This window comes from Leucoraja erinacea, chromosome 34 (assembly GCF_028641065.1).
Source record: "Leucoraja erinacea ecotype New England chromosome 34, Leri_hhj_1, whole genome shotgun sequence".
NCBI lineage: Eukaryota > Metazoa > Chordata > Chondrichthyes > Rajiformes > Rajidae > Leucoraja > Leucoraja erinaceus.
In genome coordinates, this window is record NC_073410.1 from 12,292,458 (window position 1) to 12,319,473 (window position 27,016).

The 27,016-nt window shown below is 41.0% G+C and overlaps 2 protein-coding genes across 2 annotated transcripts in view; both read right to left on the bottom strand.

Annotated features, from left to right (window-relative positions):
- Window positions 1–4,860, bottom strand: part of LOC129712997 (glutamine--fructose-6-phosphate aminotransferase [isomerizing] 1-like) — a 54,616-nt gene extending 49,756 nt beyond the window's left edge. Inside the window, exon 1 of the mRNA XM_055661838.1 lies at window positions 718–4,860. Within this exon, the coding sequence (XP_055517813.1) occupies window positions 718–724 (7 nt within the window). The 5' untranslated portion in view covers window positions 725–4,860. The remainder of the gene's footprint in view (window positions 1–717) is intronic.
- Window positions 4,861–5,003: 143 nt separating this feature from the next.
- Window positions 5,004–26,973, bottom strand: LOC129713001 (NFU1 iron-sulfur cluster scaffold homolog, mitochondrial-like). Its single transcript, XM_055661843.1, has 8 exons — window positions 26,849–26,973; window positions 23,112–23,221; window positions 14,528–14,663; window positions 13,337–13,403; window positions 13,138–13,246; window positions 7,285–7,354; window positions 6,288–6,462; window positions 5,004–5,298 (listed from the first exon to the last, which is right to left on the bottom strand). The coding sequence occupies exons 1-8, from the start codon at window positions 26,920–26,922 to the stop codon at window positions 5,227–5,229; spliced, it is 813 nt and encodes a 270-aa protein (XP_055517818.1). The 5' UTR covers window positions 26,923–26,973; the 3' UTR covers window positions 5,004–5,226.
- Window positions 26,974–27,016: the final 43 nt, after the last annotated feature.

Below are 27,016 nucleotides of genomic sequence, written 5' to 3' on the forward strand. Positions count from 1 at the left end.
CTACTTTGAGTTGAGATAAATGCAAAACAACACCATAAAAGCATCATATCAAGCGTCTGTTTTCTGTTGTAGAATATGATTTGCTTAAAAAAATACAGATTGGAGGGAAATGGTCATTATATAACTTGGGAAGAAGTGTGGGTTCTACCAGTGGCTTCATGTTCGGGTCTCGTTAAAACAAGGGGAACTTTTGAATAATATGATCGCACCCAAAATTCCAAGGCTACACAGTCACTGTACACTAGTACGTGTTGGCTCGGAACGTCAGTTTGAGACCGTCTATATATCAGACCCCCTAACTCTGCCTTAATTCAACTCTGCTATCACTGAGAATAACTCACTTCGCTTCTGTCCAGTTTGGAGTAATCTTATGGACAGTCTGGGCAGTCTAAGATACTATTTTCCAAACGCATTCTGATTCCATCGACCCTTCTCCCCCACGGCTTACACATTCTGTAGTGACACGTAAGGAAAACATATGCACTACCATATAAGGGAACTAAAACAGGCCCCAAAAACATCGGGTTTTAATTCAAAGCAATTTCACAATAAGTTGGAACATGGAACAGTAAACGGTGATGATAGCCTCCCGATGTGAAAACACACCGAGAGATGTTTTATCAAAGCGCAAGCCCATGGAAAAGCCGTGCACTGTCCACGGCAGGGCAAGGGGTGAGCTGAGAGCCCACGTACAGGCATCTCCCATAGCTGACTTACCGCACATTGTGTTTCCCAACGCTGGCTCCTTTGTGCGGCCGCTGTTGCTGCCCGACCTGGCAACTTTCTGTCACAACATTGTACGTGCCGAAGCCCTCACGTCAAGGCGCCGCCCCACCTACTCAACACGCATCTGCCGGCGGCGTGGCCAGTCGCCGTGAAGCTTTCCCTAATCTGCACCCACATTGCATCAGGAGCCTTCTCCCCATCAATGTGTAAGGTCGGCTCCATGGAATTGCGAGCATGGGTAGTTGACGGTCTGTGTGGATTACATGAGCTAAAGGGCCTGCTTCTGTGCCGTGTGTCTGTACAAGTTGATGGTTTGCAATAGCATCTTCCTGTTCAGTCAGGAAGTACTTTCAGCACAACACAACTTCCCATATGGTCAGCATTTATTGACTATTAAACATAGTAAGTTTATTGCAAATGCAATCTGTTGGTGTAATGGATACAACCTCAACAGCTTTTTAAATATGAAGATATTTTCTTCCACCTTACAATTGCTTTTAGTAATGGAGAGAGATCAACAAAATACCAATAAAGTGGAATAAGAAGTTTGATTATAGCCAAATTCCATTGTAGATCTGGTTCTTCCGAATTGCACTGCATTGACAGTTGTATCAAGACACTTCTGCTTTAATCAAAATGTGTAATTTAAATCCAGAAATCAACTATACTATACCAGGATTTCCAAATCACTCCACGAAGTTCATTTCAAATGCAAAGCAGAAATTAAGAATTTCCTTTCAAAACATTTCAATTGCATTATGGCTTTAACACATTTATTTTCATTATACAAACTATTTTGCAATCCTCGTGTTCAAACTTTGCCATTTCTTACAATATCTATCAAAGTGATATTCTGATATACACAATGTACAAAATACATCATTTGTACAGTGAACAATTTAAACCTTAAACAGTCCTATAACCATGGAGGTTTGCTACAGCTCAACCATCCTAGTTCAATGTGACCCCGTTAAAGCAGTCCATTTCAAATGTCAAGCAAATTTAAGACTTTATAAATTGTTATATACTGAAAAGCATTCACTAATAAATATGCAAACTGGAAAAATGATATTTGGTGCTCTAAATTTTAATAACCTTTAGATCAATATGTAGCAATTGCTAGGTACACAGAGACATGTCTAAAGCATTTGATTTTGTCAGATTGCTGTTGAATTCACTAGAAAGGTTCATAATCTCATTGAAGATCTATACACTGGTACAATCATGGTGGTTGGTTAGCAAGGAGGGAACAGAGCCCACACTTATTATAAGAGGCATCAAACAAGGGAATCCAATGTCTTTAACATAGCGATGGATCCTCTAATTTGTACGCTCTAGGAAAAGGAAAAATGAGTGTGGATGAAAGGAGGAGAACAGCATATAACAGCTGTGCGGCTCATGCCTTCGCAATGACATTGCAATCCTGAGGGAATCTGACACTGGAATGACAGAAAACATGAAAATCCTGCAGTCTTTTTTCCTGGGCACCAGCTTGGAGGTAAATGTGAAAAAGACCAAGGGTTTCCATATGGTGAGCGAACAGGAGAAAGCCATTTGTCGACAATGCGTTGAAGAACTGGATTATTAACAAGGGTTCAATCATATATATCAAACCAGGGGAGATCGATAAATATCTTTCCGCATGATCAACCCCTGTGAGGAGTAACCAAAGAAAACTGCTACTCAAAGCTTGATTAATAGTTTGACAGCCTCAAGCACAGAGTTGAACCATAATAGAAAGTTTAGATCATTAGAGCCCACAAGGTCCCAAGAGTGTACTTCCACCTTACTCTCATAAAGAAAACGGTAAGAGAGATCCTCCACCTGCCAAATGAGACGAAGGATGGGATCATCTATTCAAGGGACTGTTCCTGCCCAAACTAGAGGTTCAAATACCATCAGTTGTCATCAGGGAAAGATTATCCTTGGAACAGTCTGATGTGAAAGTTATTGAAGCGTGTTCCAAATGGCAAGAAAGAAAAATATTACCCAGGTGGAGTAATTGAAATCGCTGGATGTTCTTAAAGAAATTGAAGAATTCCAGAAGAAAAGTATACCACGAAGGCAAGACAAAGAGGCCCCATAGCAGATCCAACCTCAGACAAAGGAAGACAGAACCCCATCCAACATCTATTGGAACTGGAGAGGTCTAGAGTAATAAAAATTGGTAAGTCTAATTTGCCAAAGATATAGGATAAAAGACTTGTGAGGATAAAAGTTCATAAAACACATGGATGGTGTACAATAACGGCTGGACATCACACCTGCAAGGACACAACATATCAAAATGTGCAGAAGATGTGAAGTGTCCAATGAGACACTAGATAGAACATATCTCTGGTTGGTGCCTAAGCATCAAGAATGCAAAAATCAAACAATGCAAAATGATCACAGAGTGCCTGACAGAAAAGGCAGGCAAATATGGTTGGTTGACTGTTGTGAAACCTCATTTAGATTTGATGATGGTGCATTGTGGAAGACACACCTAATATTTGCAAAGGAAATGATGGCAGCTGTGGTAGACATGACAATCAGATTCAAGAATAGTGACCAGTGTCTCACCAAGGCATAGAAAGAAAGAAGTGAAAAATATAACCATCTAACAGAACAGGACAGAGAAAAGTCAAAAGGACAAGAGGTCAATTACTTTGGCTTTGTTAAAGGGGCCAGAGGAAAGTGGATGAATATCTTATGAAGTATCTTAAGATCAGCAGATACAAGACATTTGCCAAATATGTCTCCAGCTTTACAAATCGGTTGACAATAGATACTCTCAGTAGACATAAAATGCTGGAGTAACTCAACGGAACAGGCAGCATCTCTGGAGAGAAGGAATGGGTGACGATTCGGGTCGAGAACCTTCTTCAGACGCATCTCGACCCGAAGCATCACCCATTCCTTCTCTCCAGAGATGCTGTCTGTCCCGCTGAGTTACTCCAGCATGTTTTCGATTCAAACCAGCATCTGAAGTTCTTTCCTACGCAGATATTCTCAGTACATGTACAGAACATGCTCCCACTGAACATATCCAAATTTTGTACAGATCAAGGAAAATAAGACCGAACACCACACCCATTTGGTCTCCAGAAGGGTATTCCGGGTAAACAATGACCCCTTCAGACATGCTTGCCGGGGCCACCCAACTAAGGATGCTGCAACCATGAAAGGGCATACCGGGATATCAATGACACCTGAGAAGTATGTGCAGCAGCCTTCTGAATACGAACGCTGTTACAGCCATCAAAGACACACCAACATCAAATGTCAGTTGGGTCAGCAACTAAACCTCATGAAAGGTAAACAATAATATGAAAAATCAAACCGTACTCACAAATATGGGCATGGCCCTTTTAGTAAGAACAAATAAACAATGTAATTAAGGGGATTAATATTTATACGTAACTGATGATCCTGGTGGCAACCCTTAATCAAAAAAAACCTACCAATAAAATTGGCCAGATTGGATGAAGATGATCCCTACACCCTACTTAGACTACCTACAATCATGACCATTCCTGCAGACCCCAGACCATTGGCAATGTGGAGTAGCTGGATATTGACCTTGCATACGAGGCATGTAAAAACTCAGAAGACGCACTCATCTTTGAGAGTTCCCAATAGCAGCAGCAGGAGGACATACTGTTGCTTCATCAGAAGTAGTCACATAAAATAATTAACTGGTGAAAGTGTAACAGATAATTTTAGTTTCTTTAATTTTACTTTTCACTTCTGTATTTTCGTATATTACAGAAGGAGCACAGTAGCCAAGTATTAATGCTGTGGCGTCCAAGATCTTTCACTAAACAATAACTATATTTCTTCCAACATTCTTCAAATATACACTCCTTTCCCATGTAGCTCACATATAAAAAGTACTTTCCTTTGACATGTGCAAAAGTTCTTTTAAAGCTGTACTTTATAAGTATCCTGCTTCAACGGTGTTTTATATGACGTTCATGGAATGCAGTGTTGGAATAACCCCACTTTGTGGGCCACTTTGGCAGATGAGCAAAATATAGCTCTTCTCCATTATATGCTGTGTGAAGTTGATGGTTAACTAAGAAAAAGGAAACAACTTTCCATTTTTAGACAGTGCACAGGCATCATACCAAATTTAAGATATAAAATAAGTTGAGATGTGGTACAACTAAATGATCCAAAACTAAAGACTAATCCTGCCCCTTTTCAATGAGAACTGAGTAAAATATCAAATACATTATTCTCTAAACGATGATCAATGTTAATCCAGATAATAATATTTCTTTCACACACTGGTATAAGAGAGGGAAAAGGCTATATTTTCCAATTGGGACAGTTAAAGGGAAATGCAGATGACAAAGAAAAAATCAACAATTCATACCAGTCAGTATTTCCAGTAATGTAACAAAACAAACAATGAGACAGGTAATATGGGATCAATATGACTTTCTATCGCAATAAAAGAACTGGGAGAAATAAACAGATCTCTCAACAAATTTCTGAACATTTCTGGTAAATAATTTACGAATCTTTTAATTTCTTCTCTAATTCTTCAAAGGCTTTAATGTTTGCATCATCAACTTCATCTTGGACCTGCAATGAAAAATAATCAAATGAGAAGTCTCAAAATAATCCATGGATTGCTTAGGCATTCCAAATAAACACCTACCTAATGTACACCATGTTCATAAATGCAAAATGTAATAAAATATGTTGCATAACCCTTCGTCATCAAATTATTTTTAGCAGCTGTTCCAAAATCTGAATATGATGCAAAATTAACTTTCTGTTAAATAAACTAGGCTTTGAATAGCATGAAACTTGCAAGTTAGGAAGAGAGGACTTGAAGCTGTATATCATGCAAGAAAGAATACTACAAACCTGGCAATATCTTAAAGACAGAGGGACAAAACTATACTAATAGAAATAATACAAGATATGAGACATAAAAGCAACCAGAGATTGTTAACATATTTGAGCAGAATATATTTTTCAGTATTTTCCATAACTGGGTCCCCTTAAACCCCAGTTTATTTCAGGTTTCTTATGGATTATACACAAGAATAATAGATAACTAAAGCAAAATATCAATCATGAGAATCATCATTAAAGAGAATTACGATGCAAAGCTGCTCAGCGCACCTGCTAAAAACTTTAAAAAAAAGAAAAGTAAGAATATTGATACAGCTGCATAAAGCATGGTTAAAGGAACAGATTTGGCCCAATCCAATTTAAAAACTAAACATAAAACATCAAATAATGCTGAATGCATAGAATGCATAGTGCAAGATGGAAACTCTGCAAGCAAGGGGAGTGATGTGTGTGAAGAGTTAGCACACTGGATTTTGGAGGACCTCATGTTTGCAAAGGCCGACACGTTGGAGTGCATTGGAATGATCATGTCTAGATGCAAAATAGGCACGAGTGAGGGCTTCAGCTGATGAGATGTTAGAGGCTAAGCTGAATAATGTACTGGAAGTGAAAATATATGGTCAATGTTGGCACATTTATCTGTACCATTCATGCTTTAGATCTGAACAACTTGAATATAAGAATTCTTACTGTGTTATTTCACGTTTTACCTGTTCTACTTCGTCAACTTCAGGGATGTAAAACTGTAACATATTTTGAATTCCACTTTTTAAAGTAATAACTGAGCTTGGGCAGCCAGTGCAGGAGCCCAACAGTTTTAGCTTCACAACACCATTTTCAAAACCTTTAAAGATGATATCTCCTCCGTCTTCTTGCACAGTAGGTCTATAAATGTGAAACAAAATACAGCATCTTAATGTTTTATGTGATGCGACAATTATTGAATTATTTGAAGAGTGTACAGCAGGAAACTAAATCAAAGAGAATTACAACCCAAGGTTCTGACACTCAATTGTTGATTACTGACTACATTTCGATCTTAATTAAATCAAACTCACGGGTGCTATAATCTGTCAGTGGTTTGGTTTTTAATGGAAAAATATTCAGGACTATGCTGCATGCTGTCATGTCTACTTTTCTTTTTCCCTTGAATATTAATAGTATTTCTTCTCCCTTTTTCTCAAATGTTTTCTTTAGGAACTCCTGGGTGGGAAACTGTTTTACAAAATATTTGAATGTTCTACAATGCCAATTATATTTTATCTCTGTATGCTTTGCTGTCACCTTCTCCTGGCTACCAATGTTTTTTTTTTACACAGTTTACCCTTCCTTATCTCTGTGTCTCCCACTCCCCTGACACTCAGTTTGAAGAAGGGTCTCAACCCGAAACATCACCCACTCCTTCAATCCAGAGATGGAGTCTGGCCCGCTGAGATACTCTAGCATTCTGTGTCTATCTTAGTATTGGTATTTTTGCCTGTAGTATTTTTGAACGCCAGTGTCATTAATAAAGAGGATTCTGTTAAAGACTATATTGGACATTGATGCAATGGGCTCTTTCTGACAAAGTGGAAGAAAAATTCATTTGGATTTCTTTGGATCAATATCCAGAATTCCATATATAACTTAATCTGTTATGAGTCAGTTAAGAAGTTCCACCATATGTGGTGAATATTTCAATGAAAACCAGATTGGTAAGTAAAATACCTTATTCTTGTATCCAGCAGTTCCTTGATCATTGCAACCACTTCGTCATCCTCCTCACTCTCTGAGAGGTCTAGAAGAGAGAAAGAGAGAACGGCATGAAATAGCGCAATTCCACGACCACCTTCCAACCACACATTTTAAGAATTTCAGAATAACCATAAAATGATCTCCAGCAACAACTAACAATCACATGGTGCATATTTTTAATATAGCAGTCCTGTTTTTTTTCCACAATCTTTTTTTTCTTTTTACCATCTTGCTGAAATGAAGGTGAATGTATAACGTATGGTTTTGGTTGTCTATGTCTATGTGTCTGTGATGCTGCTGCAAGCAAGGTTTTCATTGTACCTGTACCTCACCATACTTGTGCATGACAATAAATGCAACTTTGACTTTAAAAAGTGAAACTACAAACTAGAATAAAGACAATTTTCAATGAAAAACCATTAGTATCTGAATGAGACGTCACTACACCGCATAGAGAATCAATGATGCACCAGAGATTCTCCTCTACATTGGAGAAACCAAGCACATATCAGATGGCCCATTTGAACAATACTGTGCTGCAATAACTCAGCAGGTCAGGCCGCATGTCTGGAGAACATGTACAGGTGAAGTCTGAAGAAGGGTCCCGGCCCGAAACGTCAATTATTCATGTTCTTCAGAGATGCTGCCTGACATGTTGAGTTACTCCATTACTTTTGTGTTTTAACCAGCTTCTGCAGTTCCTACACCAAACAACACTTCTGTCTAATTTCAAAACCCACCTGTTGCCTGTCACTCCAATTCTCCACCCCACTGATTTCCTTTCCTGTGGCCAATTTCATCATTCCAATGAAACTTAACGCAAGCTCTATAAACACCATTTCATATTGCTAGCAGGCATGTTATCGCCCTTAAGTCACAATTAATTCAACAATTTCAGAAATCCCGACCGGTTGGTTCTAATGAAATATTGACTTTTTTAATCTCCACAGACTTTCCCTGATCTGCCGGTCTTTCAAGCAACTGCAACCTCCGTACTTATTCGTTACTTCTATGTAATCTAATTACATCTTGATCAGAGAGATCAACTCTGATGCAAAAGTTTTCACCACCCTCTCTCAGTTGCCACTACTCCCTTGTGTGTCAGTTTGTCTTGGTCTCTTATCTATCTTATTTTCTCCCTCCCTCCCACTACTCGATAACTTAAAACTTGCTACTTTCTAAGTGGGGAGTGGATTCAGAAGTTGGAGATGCAAAGGGACTTGTGACTGCTGGTGCAGGATTCCCTAAGGGTCAATTTGCAGGTTAATTCAGTGGTAAGTGAGGTAAATGCAATGCTCGTGTCCAATTTATGGGGACAAGAATATACTGTAAAAGCAAGGCTATAATGCCGATGCTTTATAAAGTGCTGGTGAGGCCACATGTGGAATGTAGTGAGCAGCTTTAGGCCTCAAATCTGAGGACGGATGTGCTGGCATTGGAGAGAGTCCAGAGGTGGTTTACGAGAATGATCCCGGGGATGATTGGGTTAAAGTATGAGGAGCGTTTGATGGCTGTACATGCGGTAGTTAGAATGATGAGGGGTGTCCTCATTGAAACCTATCAAATAATGAAAGACCTAGTTACAGTGGACGTGGAAAGGATGTTTCTAGTAATGGGAGAGTCCAGACCCAGAGGGCACAGCCTCAGAATAAAAGGATGCACCTTTAGAATAGGGATGAGGTGGAATTCATTACTGTGAAGGCCAAGACATTTGGTATTTTTAAAGTGGTTTATGAGTTCTTGATTAGTAAGGGTATTAAAGTTTACAAGAAGGCAGGAGAATGGGGTTGAGAGGAAAAACATAAATCAGACATGATTGAATGGTGAAGTAGACTCGATGGGCCAAATGGCCTAATTCTGCTCCTATGTATTATGGTCTTATGTACTAAGATATAGTGATAAACCTTGTTTTGTGTGTTATCCAGGCAAATCATACAGTACATAAGTATGTAAGAAGAAACTGCAGATGCTGGTTTAAACCGAAGACAGACGCAAAAAGCTGGAGTAACTCAGTGGGACATGCAGCATCTCTGAAGAAGGGTCTCGACCAGAAACATCACCCATTCCTTCTCTCCAGAGATGCTGCCTGCCCTGCAGAGATGCTGCCTGTCCCACTCTCCCGAGTCCCATTTTGGAGAACGTATCAATTAAGTCTACAAGTGAGACCACAATTGTTAGAGGTCTTCTCCTTGGCACTGACTTGTCCCTATGTAGAACATAGTATCCCTAAGTAGTCACAGGCTTTCAGAAATTTTACTGACAGGTATGTGGGTTTGGCACAAATGGATGACCTGCCCCAGAAAAGAAAGACTCAAAGTATTGATATTCTTGGATAGAAACTTGCCATTCATGTTCAACAGTACTAAAAATCACCAATTTTCAAATTCCTCCTTCACCCGCTCCTGTTTGTATAGGAGGGTGATGCCCTTCCTCATGGATTCTGATATATTGCCACCAGAATAGAAGTATGGGCCCACCTGTCTCAAAAAGCCATGTTTAAAATAGCTCATCAACCATCACTTCTAGCAGCTTTATTTGTCTCAATGAAATGGGTTGAACTTATCAACTCCTTCAGTGTCCAGACATTCCCACGTCACCTTCGCTCTCACCTACAGCCTCCAGGACGGCAGAAAGTCCCATGGGCTCTAGTGCCCATGGTCTTCCAATCGTACAAGCTGGCTCTGAAGAATTTGCAGCTCCTCGATATGTCCAACTGCAAGAATATTATTGAACTGTCCTCCTCCTCAAGGGTGCAGTAACAAAGCTCCTCTGACAACCTATCTGAAGACTTGAGGACATATCTCTCCCTGTTCCACTTAGTGGACCCAGGATTGAAAAAAAATGGCCTCTTTTATTTATTTCTTGCAGTCGTTTTTTTCATTCACCGGCATCAGGAGCAAATCCCTCTGACTCACCCTCGCATTCTAGACACCTTAGAGGATGAAGTACCTTGATATTCAGATGAATTGCTTCGCATCAGTGCAGTGGGATGTGAAGGAAACATTTCATGGCTCTCCAAAATGTATAATGCGTTTTTAAGTTCATCAATGTTTTTTTGCAGTGAGCTGTGTGATATTCAGCTTCCGTGCCCCAAACCGGCCTTCTGCTCTTCCTGTGGATGACAATCTGCCAGCAGTCAGAGAAGAACTCTGGCTTGATATCTGTGCGGGTCTGACTAGAGTGCTTGGGAACATAAGGAGGAAATCATTCCAGACTGGATGGACTCCTCTCGTCTCAATCAGTGGACTGCCACTGGGCTCCACCTGCTGAACACCTGTACAGCTTGGCATCTTTACTGCCTACACAAGGACTCTGGAGATGATGCCAAGTTTGCAGTGTGATCTGCCGGATTCTCCCGCTGTAATGATGATGTGGCAATCTGCCAGCAGCACCAGGGGCTTTGATCATTTCAACCAATGAAAGGCTGGGAATTAGCAGGAACAAGTTTCTAGACTCAGGACTCCTATCGTCTCAATCAGTGGACTGCCACTGGGCTCCACCTGCTGAACACCTGTACAGCTTGGCATCTTTACTGCCTACACAAGGACTCTGGAGATGATGCCAAGTTTGCAGTGTGATCTGCCGGATCCTCCCGCTGTAATGATGATGTGGCAGGACTTACCAGCAGCACCAGGGGCGTTTTCATTTCAACCAATGAAAGGCTAATTATAATTAGCAGGAACAAGTTCTACAACTCAGCACTCATATTTGGAACCATGCGATGAATTATGGAGATGAACAAAATAGTTAAGAAAAAGTAATAGAAATTAAAAAATATATATAATAGCCATATGTAATACTAGCCGTTTTATGAATGCCCACAGGAAGTTGCCAAATTATACAATTTTCCTTGCATGGTAAATTCTGACATGCTTAAAAAGGAACTCTAATCTCAGCATCTAATCTCAGTTGGTTCTGACAAAGTATATAAGAATTAATAAAGAGTTTGGGACAAGAGTGCGGCAGAGTGGCGCAGCAGCAGAGTTGCTGCCTGACAGTGCCAGAGAAACAGATTCGATCCTGACTATAGGTGCTTGTCTGTACGGACTTTATAAGTTCCCCTCCTGACCTGCATGGGTTTTCCCCGGTTTCCTCCCACACTCCAAAGACATACAGGTTTGTAGGGTTACACAGAAAAGCTGGAGAGCCTCAGCGGGTGCAGCAGCATCTATGGAGCGAAGGAAATAGGCAACGTTTTGGGCCGAAACCCTTCTTCAGACTGATCGGGGGTGGGGGTGGGTGGGGACAAGAAAGGGAAAAGGAGGAGTAGCCAGAAGGCTGGAGGGTGGGAGGAGACAGCAGGGGAGCTGAGGAAGGGGAGGAGACAGCAAGGACTAACAAAATTGGGAGAATTCGATGTTCATGCCCCCGGGGTGCATACTCCCCAAACGGAATATGAGGTGCTGTTCCTCCAATTTTCTAACCGACATACACTATAAACCCACTGACTCCCATGGCTATCTGGACTACACTTCTTCCCACCCTGCTTCCTGTAAGGACTCCATCCCCTACTCCCAATTCCTCCGTCTACGCCGCATCTGCTCCACGGATGAGGCGTTCCACACCAGGACATCTGAAATGTCCTCACTATTCAGGGAACGGGGGTTCCCCTCCTCCACCATAAATGAGGCTCGCACCAGGGTCTCTTCCATACCCCGCAACACTGCTCTCTCTCCCCATCCCCGCACTCGCAACAAGGGCCGAGTCCCCCTAGTCCTCACCTTTCACCCCACCAGCCGTCACATACAAAAAATAATCCTCCGTCAGTTTCGCCACCTCCAACGTGACCCCACTACTCGCCACATCTTCCCATCTCCCCCCATATCTGCCTTCCGCAAAGACCGCTCCCTCCATAACTCCCTTGTCAATTCTTCCCTTCCCTCTCGGTCCACCCCCTCCCCGGGCACTTTCCCTTGCAACCGCAAGAGATGCAACACTTGTCCCTTTACCTCCCCCCTCGACTCCGTTCAAGGACCCAAGCAATCGTTCCAGGTGCGACAGAGGTTTACCTGCATCTCTTCCAACCTCATCTATTGCGTCCGCTGCTCTAGATGTCAGCAGATCTATATCGGTGAGACCAAGCGGAGGTTGGGCGATCGTTTCGCCGAACACCTCCGCTCGGTCCGCAATAACCAAGCTGACCTCCCGGTGGCTCAGCACTTCAACTCCCCCTCCCACTCCGCCTCCGACCTCTCTGTCCTGGGTCTCCTCCATGGCCACAGCGAGCAGCACTGGAAATTGGAGGAACAGCACCTCATATTCCGTTTGGGGAGTCTGCACCCCGGGGGCATGAACATCGAATTCTCCCAATTTTGTTAGTCCTTGCTGTCTCCTCCCCTTCCTCAGCTCCCCTGCTGTCTCCTCCCACCCTCCAGCCTTCTGGATACTCCTCCTTTTCCCTTTCTTGTCCCCACCCACCCCCACCCCCGATCAGTCTGAAGAAGGGTTTCGGCCCGAAACGTTGCCTATTTCCTTCGCTCCATAGATGCTGCTGCACCCGCTGAGGCTCTCCAGCTTTTCTGTGTAACCTTCGATTCTCCAGCATCTGCAGTTCCCTCTTAAACACAGGTTTGTAGGGTAATTGGCTTGGTATTAATGTAAAATTGTCCCTAATGTGTAGGATAGTGTTAATGTATGGGGATCGCTGGTCGGCGCAGACTCGGTGGGCCGAAGGGCCTGTTTCCGTGCTGTATCTCTAAACTATAAAAAAGAGTAAGTGCACCACTGGACTGATCATCTGAGCAGCTTTGCTACAGATCTTAATTACTTATGTGTCATTCAGTTTCATTTCAATGCCAACCGCGAAGAGCAAAGGGAAATCCTTACCAGAATCTGGTTGTGGTGTGTCTGTCATTAAAGGCAGGCCGCTAGCAAAGAAATCATCAAGGACTGCAGAAACCTGAGGCTTAAGAATGTTCCACTCCACATGGCTTTCCTGCAAATATTTAATACTTAATTTCCAGCACTATGTTCATATTTTACACAAAGCAAAATACAAATACTGTATGTTAAAGGTCAAACTTACCCTGGTTATTGTAATGAAATCAGGTCCATAAAACACACTTTTAACACCTTCTATTTGGAACAGCTGCCTGAAAAAGAGAGCCAAATGAGTGCTGGTTTCTAAGAGCTTCCCTGCCTTACCAATATGAAACCGTTTTTGTAAGATTGCAAATTCTGCTTGTTACATTTACATTGTTATAACAGTTACAAGGAGCAGCTCTGACCATTTATCAAACACAATGTTGGTATCCCACATTGCGTCTGAAATGCTGACAGGCAATTGAAAGAACGGAAAAGGTTCATAACTTTTGTAACTGCCTATTGTAACTGTAAGTCAGTGTCATTGGTTGCATGTTGTAATGGCTGCAGCAAAGATCATAAAGACTAATAGAAAGTATCAAACCGTAATGTGTAGATGTCAACAGCAAAGATGCTTTTTAAACTGTTTCCATTTTTAGCTATGTTTTGGACTTCCCACAAGGAAATTGTACATAGAAGGATTATGAGAAAGCATTACCAAAAACTTACATTTCTATAGTGGCACCTGAATTGTCTGTTGTTCTAAACAGGAGCAGTGATTTGCCGTAAAGATCTTTGTAACATGAGGTGGCATAAGAGGCAATTGAGCAATGGTCGTCTTACTTCTTAAGGGGCTGCTCACTGCGGCGACCTAATTGGCGAGTTTAGAAGTGTTTGCCCTCGACTCATACTCGCAGCATGGTCGACACGAGGTCCTAGGAGGTCTTTGTAACTCTCCTTCATGCTCGATAGTAGTGCCTGCGTAGCCTCAGCTAGGTCGTGGCGTATTTTTCAACATGCTGAAAAATGCCCGCAAGTAAAAAAAGGTCGCCATGCAAAAAATCTATATATTTTTTTACTCGTAGGTTTAGTCGAAGTAGGACGACATATTATTCGTAGGTAATCGAGGGTAGTCTAAGGTAATCAAAGGTAGTCGTAGAGTCTTCGAAGGGAGATCGAAGGAGATCGAAGGAGGCGTCTTCACTCTCCACTATTCGGTGTCCAATTTTCCCGAAGCTAGTCGAAGCTAGTCTTCCACATAGTCGAAGGAGGTCTTCAACATGACACTTTTTCAAACTCTCCTACACTATTCCAAACTCGCCAATTAGGTTGATGGAAGTAGCACAGGCCAAGTAGTTGCTCTTCCTCTGTCTCTTCTAATGTGTTTGTTTACATGGAAACTTGTTACACTTACATGGCTAGAGGTGAGCAGTGAGCTGAATTCACATTTGGAAAATCAATACTTCCCGAATCGACTACTTGACGACCAGCAAGAAACTTTAGGCTGTTAGGATTTGGCGTGTCCAGGGTCTGTATTGCCAGGAATCGAGCTATAAAATAAAATATTATATATCAGTATTTCCTACTAGTGGGTTTCAAATTATGGCTCATATTAATTGCAGTACCCAGCAGTTTACTAATGAACAATAATCACCCAATAAAAATAAATATGCAAAATAGAAAAGTGCTGGAATAACTCAGCTGGTCAGTCAGCATCTGTGAAGGGACCCTTCTTGAGACTGAAGAACTGTCCTTACCCAAACCATTGCCAATCCATTTCCTCTACAGATAGGTAATAGGCAACGTTTCGGGCCGAAACCCTTCTTCAGACTGAAGAAGGGTTTCCCAGTCCCAGTCTGAAGAAGGGTTTCGGCCCGAAACGTTGCCTATTTCCTTCGCTAGCAGTCTGAAGAAGGGTTTCGGCCCGAAACGTTGCCTATTTCCTTCGCTCCATAGATGCTGCTGCACCTGCTGAGTTTCTCCAGCTTTTCTGTGTAACCTTCGATTCTCCAGCATCTGCAGTTCCCTCTTAAACTCCTCTACAGATGCTGTCTGGTCTACTGAATTACTCCAACATTTTGTATTTTCTCACGCTAACTGCAAAGTCTTGCAGTTCCGTGTGTATCCATAAATAAATGTGCATTCACATCTATGCTCATTCACGATGAATCACTTTAACTTAGCCACCTAATTATCTGCTTTTCAGTGCAATAAAATCATACTTTAAGGTGCAACAGAAAGAGAGCAAAAATTTCACTCTGCATGTATATTGTGAAGGAAATGGTAATTGTGCTGCTCTGAGCACTGGGCAGATGCCACCACGTTGTCTCTGCAAAATCACCCAAATTCACTGTAAATACAGGCCAACTAAGGTCTGTGTCCACTCTCAGGTTAAATCCCTACTATGGAGGCTCTACTTATACTTAATCGGCTACAATTTGTGTGGACGCCACCAGACTCCTGAAATAGACAATTCTGTCCAAGCTCTGTCATGAGAAGAGATTACTAGAAAACCAGAGGAAAATATTCAAGGATGTCTTTCAAGCCTCCTTGAAGAAATGCAGCATCTCCACTGACTCAGCGGGACAGGCAGCATCTCTGGAGAGAAGGAATGGGTGATGTTTCGGGACAAGACCCTTCTTCAGACTGATGTCAGGGCAGTGGGCGGGACAGAGGTCCTTTGACACATGGTGCCCACACTGACCATCGATCACCCGTTCACACAGTTCTAAGTTATCCCACTTTCTAATCCACTCCCTACACACTAAGGGCACTTTACAGAGGCTGATTAACCTACAAACCCACTGGTCTTTGGATGTGGGAAGAAACTGGAGCACCGGGAGGAAACACAAGAGCATAAAAACTCTACACTTAGACAGCACCTGAGGTCAGCATTGAATCTAGATCTCTGGTGCTATGAGGCAGCAGCTCTACCAGCTGCGACATCATGCCGCCCACTCTCCATGCAGCTGAAAAGTAATTTAGTAGTATTGCAATTTAACAAGGCTCCAAATAAATGAAAATATTATTTTTTCTGGGCCACCAACAGGTGCGTTTAAGAACACCATTTATTTACACCCTGCCCTAGGTTATTCAATCCATAAGGTCACTCAGCATTTTCTTCCTGATCATACCTCTTCTGTTAATTCAATCAATTCATTCAATCAACATGTGTATTTCTTTAGGTTTCAAACAAATGGATAAAACAGTTGACATTCCACTTTGGTTTTGTCTGCTGCTAGTACGATGGGAAAGAGATTATGTTGAGATACTTGTGAAACTGTAAGTCCAAGTAGTTCTGCTATCAAGTGCCTAATGCACTCTTTCCTTCTAAAATGATAGAATATTTAGAATATTCTTGGAAGTGGAACAGTGGTTAGAAATTGTGCGAGACATCTTTAATTTGGAGAAATTGACATATTCCTTGAGAGTCAAGGAGAATTCATTTGAGAAGATCTGGGAAAAATGGACTGTTTATTTGAGCCATGACACCAATTAGATAAATGCCGAGCTAGATATGGGAAGATTGCGTTATGTAGAACTAGATGGTATGTTTGTATGAATGTTGAATTATCTCCAGATAACTAATCAATGTAATGGTTTTTCTTTTTTTAATTTGGTAAGTGAACCACACGGTCTTATTCCAATTTTTTTTTTTAATTTACTTTTTTTTTTTCCCCCCATCTACTTATTTTTTCATTTTGATTGCTGTTTTTCTTACTTTGTTTTATTTATGGCGATGGTGTTGCACTGTTTTGAAAATATCTCTTAAAAATCAATAAATATTTAAGTGAAAAAAATATATATATATATTCTCGGAGGTCACCCATGTGACATTGTAGACAAAAGTAGTTACAGCAGCCAAGCATACTACTAATATGAAAATCGAATGATCTCAATACAAACAGATGCACATAGTCTCCTACTCATGCAAGCAATTTTTTTTAAATGTCAATTTGTTTGCCTGTATTTTAACCAAATCTTTTGATCCTCACCCCTAAAAATAATGAACAAAAACTACAAACAATCCAGCATATATAGTCTCTGGTGTCTGGAATATTCATGAAGATGTACTTAAAAAGGTAAAGACTACCCTATTAAATCTGTCTGAAGAAGGGTCTCAACCCGAAATGTCGCCTATTCCTTCTCTCCATTGATGCTGAGTTTCTCCAGCATTTTTGTCTACCTTCGATTTTCCCAGCATCTGCAGTTCTTTCTTAAACTATTAAATATTGCAATAAGTTTTGAAAATACATTCATTATAATATCCCATTAATGACACACCTACTGAAACACTATTAAGTAAGTAAGTAAGTAAGTAAGTAAGTAAGTAAGTAAGTAAGTAAGTAAGTAAGTAAGTAAGTAAGTTTTATTTATATAGCACGTTTTAAGTCAACTCGCATTGACACCAAAGTGCTTTACATAAAATAAATAATAAGTTTCCATTAAGGCATTATAAGTATAGGTGAGAGTCAGCATCGCATAGATATGTAATGCATTGACTGACAAACATTGCCTCCCATCTAGTGGTTGGAACTATACTTGCAGATTAATAGGCACAAAACAGGAATTTAATTGAACTGCTTGGGGAACAAATATTGCAGAACATTCACTATACATATATATTTATATATACACATATATAAATATACATATGCATATATTTAAAAAAACTAAAGCTGTAAAAATTAAATGAAAAATCAGCAGTTCCAATTATTAAACATATCAATTTAAATTATAGATTATGTATGACAAAACATTCTATTTTGCAACATTGTCTGAATTATTTAGTTTAACTCTAAATATGGTATTTTCGAGTGCATAACTATCAATTTGGTAAAAGAATTAAGTTGTATTTAAGATCTGCAGCCTCTCTGATGCAAATTGACAGCCTTGTACTGAAAAGAGATTTACTTCATCAACGAACACTTCTGTGATGTATGATAAGTTGCTTTAGGAGAGACAAGTCCCTTAACACATTGACAGAAATAACACACACCGCTGAAAAAGTAATAAGAAGAGAGCATGTTGATGATTAGTCAGGATATCATCTCGTACAGACACAGGATTGCCACGGTACAGTGGAACAATAAAATCAGTCAAAATCAATTAAATTTAACACACTTGAGTGTTATACTGAGGCTTTCATTGAATCTTAACCAAGGGCATCATTCATGCTTTCAAAGGATAAATGCCAACTAATGAACATATAAATGAAAAATAATGTTCTTTTAAATATCTGCTGGCATTTTGCTGCCACTTGGACCAATATGGTAACATGCATATGACAGCTCAATAGAAAAGGCTGTGTGTTACTAACGTGGATGTCAGATCCCATGACAGACCGTCAATGAACCTCACCAGTATTTTAACTCTCTTTGGAAGTTTTCATTAAGGATTGATCTTTACAAAGATAAATGAGGTTTTCAACAAAAGTTGCTTGTTTTAAATACCCATAATATCGGAGTCCACTAAATATACACCTCAATCGAAAATCTTATTTCAAGCTACATTTTAACCGTGGATATTATGTAGGATTTAATGTATTTAATTATTTACTTCATCATATCTATACCTAAATGGCTCATATCTTGTGCTGCAGTCATACATCATGTTTGAAAATGTTAAAAAAAAAAAGAACCAAAAGTTTCACTCAGGAACACAAAATATTAAAGACAGATCTGCAGCTTTTTAGGAAATTTGCAAGTGTTATTTTAAAAATAGCAGAGCAACAAAACAAATCTCGACATTATTTTACAAATACAGAACAATATTAAGATGATTGTGAGCAATTTGTAATTAAGGATCTTTTTTTTAAATACATGAACAAAACTGGCCATGTGAAGCAGATGATCGATCAACCCTCTAGCCAATGTGGCTGTACAGCTGAAGGCACTCAGAGTCGAGGCTTCAGGAAGGACAGGTGACAGGAAATATGCACAGCTAAGCATGTAATCGATTCAGAAAGCGCTTGGCAAGATGTATGATCTAATGATACATGGTAGCAAATGGTAACCGCAGCACAAAAGGATCATGTTCTACAGTAAAATGAGAACATTTGGTTGGAGTCTCACTGCCAGAACGTCCCTCCATCTACTCAAATATCCTTCCCAGCACTCCGTCCACCCTCACCCTCTGATAAGGTTCTGTCTGTCCACTTCTTAAAGCAAAGATATACTTATATGTACAATTTAAATTGACAATGATACTAGAAAACCCTTAGATGATTAAATCTTCACGGGTTAAGAATGCCTGACTTAATGACACGCATACATATGAATGAACCACAATAGTTGGGGCTGAGTGAGGCCACGCTGAGCAGTCCCACTGGCTAACTGAAACAGTGAAGCCGCTGGCAGGCATGCTTTCCCTGCCTGCTCCCCCTCCCATCACAGCTGTGTTTGTGATCCTATCCCACACAATTGTCAGTCATTTCCGATTTAACAAAATTTTATGTCACAAACAGATCTCTGGAATGATTGCTCTCATAACCCGGGGACTGTCTAAAATTCTAATAAATAGCATTCGGTAGATTTAGCAGCCCCTGCAGAGGTCTGGAAATTTGTTTCTGATGCGTTTTCTGTCAGAATATTAACAAATTTTACTTAATCATTGATTGCATAGCAACTAAATTTCCTTGTTCATACCTCATCTTATTACTCCAATTTCAATTAAAAATCCAATGATTAGAAAGGAAGCATGGGAACTGAGGATCCAATGTGTTTGCATGGTTTTGTGAAATATTCAGGTCCTGGTGCTTTTAAAGTCAGCACATGACCCATGTCCACTTTGTGATAAAATATTCCTGGTTCGGGGCCACTGGGAGATAAAGGGACTGCAGGACCCGTGGGCTCCACAGTATGTTGGAAAGAGTCCAGAGAAGATGTACGAGGATGTTGCCAGGACTTGATGGCCTGAGCTAAGGTAGAGGTTGGGCAGGCGAGAACTTGGGGGTGCAGGAGGATGAGGAGCGATCCTATCGATATGTATAAAATCAGGAGGAGAACAGAAATTGTAAATGCTCAGTAACCTTTTACCCAGAGTAAGGGAATCAAAGACCAGAGGAAATAGGTTTAGGATGGGAGGGGAAAGATTAATAGGAACTTGAAGGGAAACCTTTTCACACAGAGGATGGTTGGAATATAGAATGAGCTGCCAGAGAAGGTAGTTTGAATTTAAAGCTAAAAATTCCCAAAAGCCAGAGAGACTCGTTTATGATTTCTGAAGGGAACTATGGCCAAGGGATAAGAAAGATTGACTAGAAAATTGACAATGAAGGAGAATATCATAGTTTTAGGCTGCTGTATGCAGGCCAATTTATTTATCAAATAATTCACACATGGGAAAACACACGCAGAACATAGAAAGCACAACTCATTGAAACAGAAAAAAAATCTCCTGTTTTCAGTTTGTTACTTTCATCATTTCTTACAACAATCAATCAGCCATGCTTTTATTCTTGAGAACTAAATGTGCAGACGCAAGGTGCATTTTCTGGGAGGAGATATGTACTGGAAACAATATACTGGTGAAATTACAACTTTGACATTTCAAGTTTTTGTATTTTTACAAATTGCCTACATAGGATTGGTGGTGCTGCATTGGAATATTTATTGCAAACAGTACATGATTTAGAGTAATACGATCTCCCTATTTTAACAGATAAAGCTATTTATGTAGCTCCAGTGTTTTAATCTCTCTCAACAAATGCCTTCATAATTCTTCCATTTTCTTAAAAGGGATTGAACTAAATTTGCAAATACTGATGAAAATTGTACTTTCTGACGATAATATCAAATTCTCACAATAGAATATAACTGCTCCTCTCTCAATGGTAACATAGATCACTGATATACAGCACTGTTCTATCAATGATAATATCAGTTCAGTAAATACATCAGAAACAACTTAAGCCTCTGGCCTTTTATCTTGATGAGATACATGCATCCCTCTTAACCACATTCAGCCATAATTATTTATCAACTTCAGGTTTAGTGATAACTGGCAATCTCAAATAGGACCATTTTGAACCCAATTACAGCAATAGAAAACCTATTTCTTTCCCCTTCTTTTCTGTCAAGAAATTCACATCAACATTTTGCAGAGCATTACTTGGGAATGGTGCATATTTCTGGCATATCTTATTGATATTTCATGTTATTTACTGCTCTGCTCAACTGGCTCTCCACTCTTACAGTGCTGCAAGGATTTACAGCTGATCTCCAAGAAATACTCCCCGCCACCCCCTATCAGTCTGAGGAAGGGTTTTGGCCCGAAACGTTACCTATTTCCTTCGCTCCATAGATGCTGCTGCACCCACTGAGTTTCTCCAGCATTTTTGTGTACCAAGAAAACCTGCTCTTTATAGAATTATTAGAAAAATAGGAGACCATTGAACCCTTTATGTCTTTGCCGACTCTTTGAAAGTAATTCAGTTCCTCTTGCTCCTCTGTCTTTTCCCAATGGCCCTAGAACATGTTCTCCCTCTGGAAGTTATCCATTTCCATATTGCAAAAACTTAATACTGGGAATGTTTCCTCCATGGTCTTATGAAGTGCATTCCAGAGTGTGGCAACTCACTTCATAAATACATTTTCACATCTAGTTCTTTAACTCTGTATTTCAATGTCTCCACTGTCCCAGATGTCATCTCTCTCCTTACTCCACTGATACCACCTCCATCAAACTTCTGTTGTTTCTAGCCTCTCCACATAGGCATCACTGGTGTTGTGCCATTAAATTTCCTCTTCAACTTCTCCTAAAGGCCATGATATCCAACTTAAGCTACCTAAAGGGCCTGTCCCACTTTCATGACCTAATTAACGACCTTTTTTACTTGTGGACATTTTTCATCATGTTGAAGAAACGCCCCGACCTACTTGATGCCATGAGTACCTACGACTAGCATCACGACCTACCTACGACCTCCTACGACCTCATGACGACCATGCTGCGAGTGTGAGTCAAGGGCAAACTCAGCAGACGTCGTGAATTAGGTCGTGAAAGTGTAACATGCCCTTTCGTGCAATTCCTGGCTGTACTTCTGAAGATCTGTTCTCCAAAATTGTTGGTGGCTCTATATAAGCTGTTCCAGCACAGTCAATGGATTGGCAGCTTCCCAACAATGTGGAAGATTACCCACATAAGTCCTATTTGCAACATGCAGGACAAACTAACTACGTAAGGTTTCGACACTCGGAAATAGCTATGAAATACATGCCACGGCTTAAACAGTTTGATTAATTGACTATTGGAACCAGACCCTTTGGCCCACCGAGACCATGTCGAGCATCAATTATCCGTTCACATACATCTTGTTATCCCACTTTCGCATCCCTATGCACAAGGGGCAATTTATGGAGGCTAATTGACCTACAAGCCCCCACATCTTTGAGATGTGGGAACAAATGGATGAGCCTCATGCAGTCACAGGGAGAACATGCAAACTCCATACTGAAAGCAGCCAAGGCCAGACCACTTCCTTCAATAAATTGCAAAGGATTTCAAGCACACAGCGTACTTCCTTCCACTTTTAAGGCATGTAATGCTGATGGCCCTTGATAAGAACATTGCCTGGATTTTTATGAATGCTTCCCTATTTTCAGTTTGTTATAAGATTTTGGTTTCTATTTTAACCAATCTGATTTAACACAAGGGGAAGTCTTGTGTAAGAACAAGCTGAGAACTTTAATGGAAATGCCTGAAATTAAAATGTAAGCATTGATAGGAAAGGTTCAAAAGGTTCACCAGAAAAGGAATTGAGAGAAGCCAAAAGATGTCGCCATTTTGTTTGTGCATCCATTAGCAATTCTCAGAAACTAAAAGAACTGTCTAAGGTTGAAATTTAAAGCAGTATAATATATATCAATATACCTTTGCAGATAAAGTAGATTCAGGCACAGTTCAATCAAGATTTGCAGCATTATATCAAGAATAAACCATGATCTCCTTTCTTGCCCATGTCAAAAAGTAATTCAAAGATTGTACAACAAACATACCACTGACAAACTTAGGTCCTGTTGGAATGAGAAACATCGGTCCCTCTAGCATTCTTGAAGTTACACTCACAGCAGAATGAACATGTCTTGGATTACTTCTGATGGTTAGGCTAAGATTTAAAACAAATAGAATGAATTTGTTTATGTCACATTATGAATTGAACTTTCATGTTAGAACTACTATGTTAAAATACTATGCCTCCAAGCAGCTTTGGCAGACTTTTACATAAAGGCAGGTGTTAAAATATATTGTGGAGATGAGAGGGAATCAGGGGGGAAGGAGGGAGTGGGGAGGAAGGGCAGTAAAAGGGAAGAATTATAAGAAGCTTGTGATGTTATTTAGCAAAGAACATTTATCAGATTATGGTTTTTCCCAGTTAGATAGGCTAGAAATTGAAGCAAATAATAGTAAGGACATAATTAAAAGACCTGCTGTGAGAATGTGCACGGCTTTCTAAAAACAAAGATACAAGATGCATTACATTGTACAGTGCCCTCCATAATGTTTGGGACAAAGACCCATCATTTATTTATTTGCCTCTGTACTCTTATTTGAGATTTGTAATAGAAAAAATTGCATGTGGTTAAGGTGCATTGTCAGATTTTATTAAAAGGTATTTTTATACATTTTAGTTTCACCATGTAGAAATTACAGCAGTGTTTATATATATATTTCCTAAAAAACATTGGTCTTGTGGACAGATGAGACGAAGATTAACTTATATCAGAGTGATGGCAAGAGCAAAGTATGGAAGAGAGAAGGAACTGCCCAAGATCCAAAGCATACCACCTCATCTGTGAAACACTGTGGTGGGGGTGTTATGGCTTGGGCATGTATGGCTGCTGAAGGTACTGGCTCACTTATCTTCATTGATGATTCAACTGCCGATGACAGTAACATAATGAATTGTGAAGTGTATAGACACATCCTATCGGTTCAAGTTCAAACAAATGCCTCAAAACTCATTGACCGGCGGTTCATTCTGCAGCAAGACAATGATCCCAAACATACTGCTAAAGCAACAAAGGGGTTTTTCAAAAAATATCCCAAAAATTGTAAATTCTTGAGTAGCCAAGTCAATTACCCAATCTGAACCCAGTTGAGCATGCCAGTTGGGACTAGCCCCCAAAACAAGCATAAGCTAAAGATGGCTGCAATACAGGCCTGGCAGAGCATCACCAGAGAAGACACCCAGCAACTGGTACTGTCCTTGAATCGCAGACTTCAAGCATTCATTGCATGCAAAGGATATGCCACAAAATACTTAACATGACTAATTGACATTGCCGTGTCCCAAACAATATGGTGCCCTGAAATGGGGGGACTATGTATTAACATTGCTGTAATTTCTACATGGTGATACCAAAATATATAAAAATAGCCTTTACTGTAATCTGACAATGTGCATTTTAACTACACGTGATTTTTTTTTCTATTACAAATCTCAAATTGTGGAGTACAGAGGCAAATAATAATTGATGGGTCTTTGTCCCAAACATTATGAAGGGCACTGTAGGTGCATAAACTGTCGCTTTTACCAGCAACACTCTCATCTCCCAAAAGCATCCTGGACAATACAGCTCACCCCCTCCATGGCACACTGGTCAACCTGAGAAGTACCTTCAGCGACAGACTGGTTCCACCAAGATGCAGGACAGAACACCACAGGAGATCCTACTTCCCTGTGGCTATCAAACTGTACAACTCCTCCCCTTCTGCCGTGGGGTAGACTGAGCCCGAGACTGACTCCCCCACCCCTCCTCAATCTTTGCACATCCCCAACCCTTTCCACTGGCCACTTTAATTTCATGTTTCATGTATTTTGTGTTTTTATGTTTTTATGACTGTGGCAGATCAATTTCCCTCCTGGGATAAATAAAGTTCTTTTGTATTGTAAACAAATAAATTTCTTCAGAATCAGAAAGATTCAGAATCTGAATCTGAATCAAAGGTCATTTAGATTTGTTCAATGGGATGGGCATGACTGGGAACAACATTAGTAATTAATCTCTAATTATTATACAAGGAGTGGCTTGGTGGGCTATTCCAGATGGTCTTGTTTCTTAAAGACCAGGCAAGAATGGTGGGTTTCCTTTCCTAAAAGACATTGGTGAATACAATTTTTTTTTGCAAACTTGTATTAGGAAGGTCAAAGCCAGCTCTAATAATCAACAGCAAATTTAGTCATATCTGCAAAAAGCTTTGGACAACCAGTTTATCTCAACAAGGAGGCATACACGAAAATACCCAGCCTCCAACAACTTTTGGGTTATTTAATTTTTCTTGTTATAGTAACATCTACGTATACATTTGGCCTATTAGTTCTTTCATATCCAAGTCTGTGCACAATCAGCCAGCATAAGGAAAGCAAGTATCCAAAGCAAATAAACTCAATTTAATTCAACAATGTTGCAAACGCACACCATAATATTGGCTTTATACAACTGAAGGTGGGAGGCAATAATTGGGTGTTGATCATTAGTAGAGAAAAATAGAAAACGCTGGGAGAACTCAAGACAACATCTGTGGACATGTTACAGATCTGAATCTTCTGAAGAACTGAATCATTACGACAGGAGTTGTCGTGGTTGTTTGAATTCCAGACGATATTGGCAAGGTCAGATACACTTTTTATTAATCAACAAAAAGTACAAAACAAACTGCTGGAGGAATTCAGCAAGTCAAGAAACATCTGTGAGGTCAATGGAATGGAATATTGGGTCATGATCCTGCATCAGGACACATTTGACCAGCTGAGTTCTATGAAGAGCTTGAAGGTCCTGACCCGAAACCCGGAATGTCCCATTCCCACCACAGATACTGTCTGACCCACTGAGTTACTCCATCACGTGGTGTTTCGCTGAGTTCCCAGCTGTTTGTTTTGTCCTCCAGAATACACAGCAATAGACAGCCCCGTCACATGTGCAACATTCTCAAAATAGTGAGTGTACAGAGGTTTAAAAACAAACCCCACAACTAAACACTCTGTATGGGGCGGATGCATCTAGGACCAGCCGCCTACCAGGGAGCAAACTAGAGGGCAGACGATGGTTTCCACAGGCTGACCAGCCTCACTCCAGTGACAGAGGCCGGAGCAGGCATAGGGGAAATATTTTTCAGGTTTCAGCTACCAAACATGAACTGTCAGCCCTGGGGACAAGGCTACAAAGAAGGGGAGTGCGGGTCTGGGGGGCCCAACACCAAGACGCGGAGAGGACAGGCACAAGGAGAATACTTCTCAGGGGGTTTAAGAGGGAACTGCAGATGCTGGAGAATCGAAGGTTACACAAAAAAGCTGGAGAAACTCAGCGGGTGCAGCAGCATCTATGGAGCGAAGGAAATAGGCAACGTTTCGGGCCCGAAACGTTGCCTATTTCCTTCGCTCCATAGATGCTGCTGCACCCGCTGAGTTTCTCCATACTTCTCAGGGGGTTTCAGCTGCCAGACATGAGCTGTCAGCCCCGGGGACAGGGGGGGGGGGGGGGAGGTGCTGGTGCCTGGTGCCCAACACCGAGCCTTGGAGAGGACAGATACAAAGGGAATACATTTCATGAGGTGTCAGCTGCCAACCCCGGGGTATAGTTACAGAGAGAGTGAGACTGAGCGGGGCTGGGGCCCAACACCGAGACGTGAAGGGGACAGGCGCCGCATGTGAAGGTGAGACGGCCGGGACGCGACCAGACTGCCCGCGGGGACGCGGTGGGGAATGTGCTGGGGCCAGGAGACGGCTCGGCACCTGCTGTGCGGCCGCCATCGCCATCGCCATCGCCGGAGCAGCCGCCGCCAACCGCCCGCCACCGCCGCCGCCATCACCGCCGCCAGTCAGTCAGGACCCCGCCGTCACAGCCGCGCCGCGCCTGACCCCACACCCATACACCAACCCGACCCCTTCCCAAACACCCGT

Coding starts and splice junctions, on each gene's coding strand:
- LOC129713001 (XM_055661843.1), bottom strand. CDS start 26,922: ATGGCGGCGGCGGTGGCGGGCGGTTGGCGGCGGCTGCTCCGGCGATGG. Junction 14,664..23,111: donor AGGACCTAAGTTTGTCAGTG/GTATGTTTGTTG, acceptor TTTATTTTATAG/CTCGATTCCTGGCAATACAG. Junction 13,404..14,527: donor CACTGCTCACCTCTAGCCAT/GTAAGTGTAACA, acceptor TCTCTTTTTCAG/GCAGCTGTTCCAAATAGAAG.